The 3,655-nt window shown below is 33.5% G+C and overlaps 1 protein-coding gene across 2 annotated transcripts; it reads left to right on the top strand.

Moving 5' to 3' along the window:
- The first annotated feature begins 414 nt into the window (after positions 1-414).
- LOC113082122 (uncharacterized) lies at positions 415-2,947 on the top strand. Of its 2 annotated transcripts, none has more exons than XM_026253996.1 (4): positions 415-605; positions 784-908; positions 988-1,041; positions 1,448-2,947. In XM_026253996.1, exons 2-4 carry the CDS (start codon positions 863-865, stop codon positions 1,987-1,989), a joined length of 642 nt encoding a protein of 213 aa, XP_026109781.1. In that variant the 5' UTR covers positions 415-605; positions 784-862; the 3' UTR covers positions 1,990-2,947. The 2 variants fall into 2 exon arrangements, with proteins under 2 accessions (XP_026109781.1, XP_026109780.1); XM_026253995.1 differs by having other exon boundaries at positions 761-908.
- Positions 2,948-3,655: the final 708 nt, after the last annotated feature.

The following is a 3,655-nucleotide window of genomic DNA, read 5'->3' as shown; positions in this document are numbered from 1 at the left end:
CTTTGGCCAACATTCGTGTTGTTTTAAGGTGCTATATAAATAAACTTTGAACTTGACCTAAACTATGATAACACATCGTTAAATCAAATTAACCATGGTTTGGCTATACTGGTTTAAATTTGTAAAAATAAATTAATTAAAAAAAAAACATATTTTGTTACTATGCTTTTACAATAATAAAAGTTTGGTTAATTGTGTTTTTGTGCACTTTTCTCTTTTTTGAGGTAATGTAGGCTATACTGTGAAATAAAAAAAAAGGACTTAGAAAAAAAAGATTTGTAGTTTATACAGAGACTGTCACGTCCCTGGACTCATTATGTTGTGTTTTCCATCCATGTGTTCCGTGTCCCATGTTGATTGTATCATTCCATGCACCTGTGTTTCCCCAATTATCTTGTGTTTATAAGCCCTAGTCCTTGCTGTTATTTTTTCTCAGAGATTGTACGTCTACCTTTGTGCTCCTGTCTGCCTGGTGTATACCTATGGATTACTGAAAGAAGATTGTTCCATGTATTTCTGGTTTCCTCGCTCCCTGACTTTACACATAGTGTGACAAAGACGATAGTGATGTTTCCAGCTTGCCAAAACACTGTTGTCTTGTAAATGTAAGTGTTTTTTTTATTTTTTATTATTTTTTTTTTTTGTGTTGGAACATAGACTGAAAAATATATTTTAGGAGCTGTTCCCAGCATGAGCAAATTCTTAACAGACAAAACGTAGCATCAAAATGCTAATTTACTGGTAATTAAACCCACTGCAGGACTTCTCGTTTTTGGCTTTCAGTTGCTGCCCCTATATATATCAGTTTACAAGGACACTTCAACAAAGACTCATAGATTGTGTTAACTTGTGGCATACTACAATGTCTAAAAGACTGGAGTTAAGCCACGATGGACATGATGAATGTGGTAAGTGTATTTTAATACAAAGTTAGTTTTCTACACCTGTGTGATTATCACTGCATTAAAGATAATGTTTTATTTGCAGATGAAGACATTAGACCTGATACCAGACATTTTAACCATGGACATGAAGAAAACCGTAAGTGTAGTAGTTGGTCTATATTTCTAACACATACATTGCACAAACTCTACATTTTAGTGTTATTTGTTTATTCTATTTTGTGTATTCATGTACTTATTTTGGTTCTCAGTGTAGTTTGTTTGAAATACGTCTCTTTATTAAACCAAAAATATATTATATATGTAAAAATATATTATTACTAATCTAATATGAAGATGTAGGCAATCCAAATCTCAGATTGATTCAGACCAAATACAGAAATATTAGCATGCAAGGTTGTGTAATAGCAACTCGTCACATTTACAGTGTTCTAATGTTGAGCATTAAATGGTGGATATATATATATATATATATAATAAGCTTGTTGTTTTTCTAAACACCTGTCTGTATGCACTGCATTAAAGCTCATCGGTTTCATTTACAGGTGAAGAGTTAGACATGCTGTCTACCAAACAGTGGCAGAAAGATGGCATGAATGAAATTGATGAGGATACTATCAAAAAGTCAGAAGCGCAAAATACGAAATCTTTACTGGAGATGATTGACACGTACGATAGACCAGCGAGTGCCAATGCAGAAGGAGGTTATGCTGAACAAGGCTTCTATGCATCAGGTTTTGAAAACAAACCAGGAAAGAGGCTTCCCAAGGCTGGATACCTTGCAGAAGCAGGAGTTGGACGAGCTCGTGCTGAATACAGTATATTTGAGGCTGAAGCCAAAGGTCCAAGTGCCTCATTTGGTGTCGAAGCCAAAGAGGGTAAACTCGAAGCAATGGCTCGGGCTGAAATCGCCAGTGCATCAGCTAAAGCCGGTCCGGTTGGCGTGAAAGTGGGACTAGGCTTTGACACGGGTGCATCTATTGGTGTGGGTGGGGTGGAGGCCAAAATCCTTGGATTTGGATTCTCATTTGGTTTAAAGGTGGGAGTATCCTTACTGGGTTCAGAAGTGTCATTTTCATTCTTTTAGCCACAACAGGTATTAATTACCTTTGAATATTTATGTATAACATTTTACTATGAATTTATCCTAAAAATCTCTGTCTCGGTTTTGACTGCTCACATTAGAAATCACCACTGCAGAATCGTCTGCATTTATTTGGCACAGGTTTTCATTTATATCTCTAATGTTTGCTGTTATCACATTGTAAGTCTACTTTTTTTTTTTTTTATATTCCTGTCCTCATTTAGGAACGTTATCTGTCAAAATGTGAACTCAAAAAACTAAATTAGATACAAAAGTTTCTTATAATATAATGTTTTGTTTCTCTTAATACTACTATTCTTTAAATCGAGTTGGTTTGTCAATCTCTTTTTTTTATTACAGTGTGCTTATTGCGGTGTTATTCTAAACTTGGTAAAATGTTATACTTTAACAGGTTTTAATCGATTTTTGAAGTGATTTAGTGTCTGTTATTGGGACATCTTGTTAAATACCCAGTTCCTTTGTTTGTTTTTTCGATTGCCCTTGAAACTCCCATGAGCTCTGTGTTCTGAGCTGTGCCTGGAAATTACTTTCTTTTCCATGATCTGCTTGTTTCAGAGTCTCTGTTTTCAGCAACCCATGTGTGTGTGTTCAGGAGAGCAGACATTTGTGTTGCATTTTATTTTATATTCATTTATTCTTTCATTTTAATTTTTTAATTAATCATTTTATCATTTAAAATGCTAATTATTTGATAATTTGTCATTTTGTATTATGCATTTTAAATATTATTACCATGTTTCTTCTATCCTTATTGTTATAATCTTGGAGATAATTGTTTTCATGAGTAAGAGATAAGAGAATGTCTCCTTTTCAAGGTTTTTAACATCACATGTTGTGAAGAAGTAAATTTGTGCTGGTCGGATGAAGACTATAGATTGAAGATTATAGTAACCTACACAACTAAGATTATTCAATAAACTCCGCTCATTTTTATCCTGTATTTCTGCTCTTTTCTGGGTTTCTTCATGCAGGCAACTCCTTGGCTGATAGAGGACCTCTAATAAAGTTTTGGGTACCATATTTTTTTTTTTTTTTGACATGATCTGAATGGATTGGATCTGATTTAAAGATCTGTTCTAACAAAGTGCTATCCAAAAATTATCACAATACATTATAGGGATGCACCGATACCACTTTTTCCATTACTCGCCCGATAATGACACTTTTGTTTTTGGTACTTGCCGATAACGAGTACCGATATTTTTATTGCATTTGTAAAGAAAATTAATATTGGGTAGAGAAACCAAAAGAGTATGTATAATGTTAGCTGGTTAACTTAATTTAAGTAGATCAGTCAAACCAAAATTTCTTCAAAACACACCTTTAACATTACACATTATCGCAGTTTAATCTCTATAGTCTAGAAGATGGTAATAAAATATCACAAGAACTCAAGAGTTAAACTGTGTAAGAACAAATTCATCTTGATAATGTTAGATGTCTATCAATACTTAGTGAGGCAAACCTGCTTTAATGACTGCCTGTTGTCTCCTGGCAGTGTTGTCATCCAGGTTCATTTAGGTGAAATGAAAACTTAAGTTTCAAAGCAGTTGTAAAATATTCTTTGCAATCAGAATAGTTTTTTTTTTTTCAAAATACAAAATACTGTATATTTTGTTTTCTGTTTAAACAGGTATTTTGTCTCTTT

Source organism: Carassius auratus, unplaced genomic scaffold (genome assembly GCF_003368295.1).
Source record: "Carassius auratus strain Wakin unplaced genomic scaffold, ASM336829v1 scaf_tig00035708, whole genome shotgun sequence".
NCBI lineage: Eukaryota > Metazoa > Chordata > Actinopteri > Cypriniformes > Cyprinidae > Carassius > Carassius auratus.
Note: the sequence above shows the minus strand (reverse complement) of the source record. Positions and strands in the feature narration are given on the sequence as shown.

Bases quoted from the DNA above. Each gene is read 5' to 3' on its own strand.
- LOC113082122 (XM_026253996.1), top strand. From the start codon at position 863: ATGTCTAAAAGACTGGAGTTAAGCCACGATGGACATGATGAATGTG. The intron at 909-987 runs GTAAGTGTATTT...TTTTATTTGCAG, and splicing joins CGATGGACATGATGAATGTG to ATGAAGACATTAGACCTGAT. The intron at 1,042-1,447 runs GTAAGTGTAGTA...TTTCATTTACAG, and splicing joins CCATGGACATGAAGAAAACC to GTGAAGAGTTAGACATGCTG.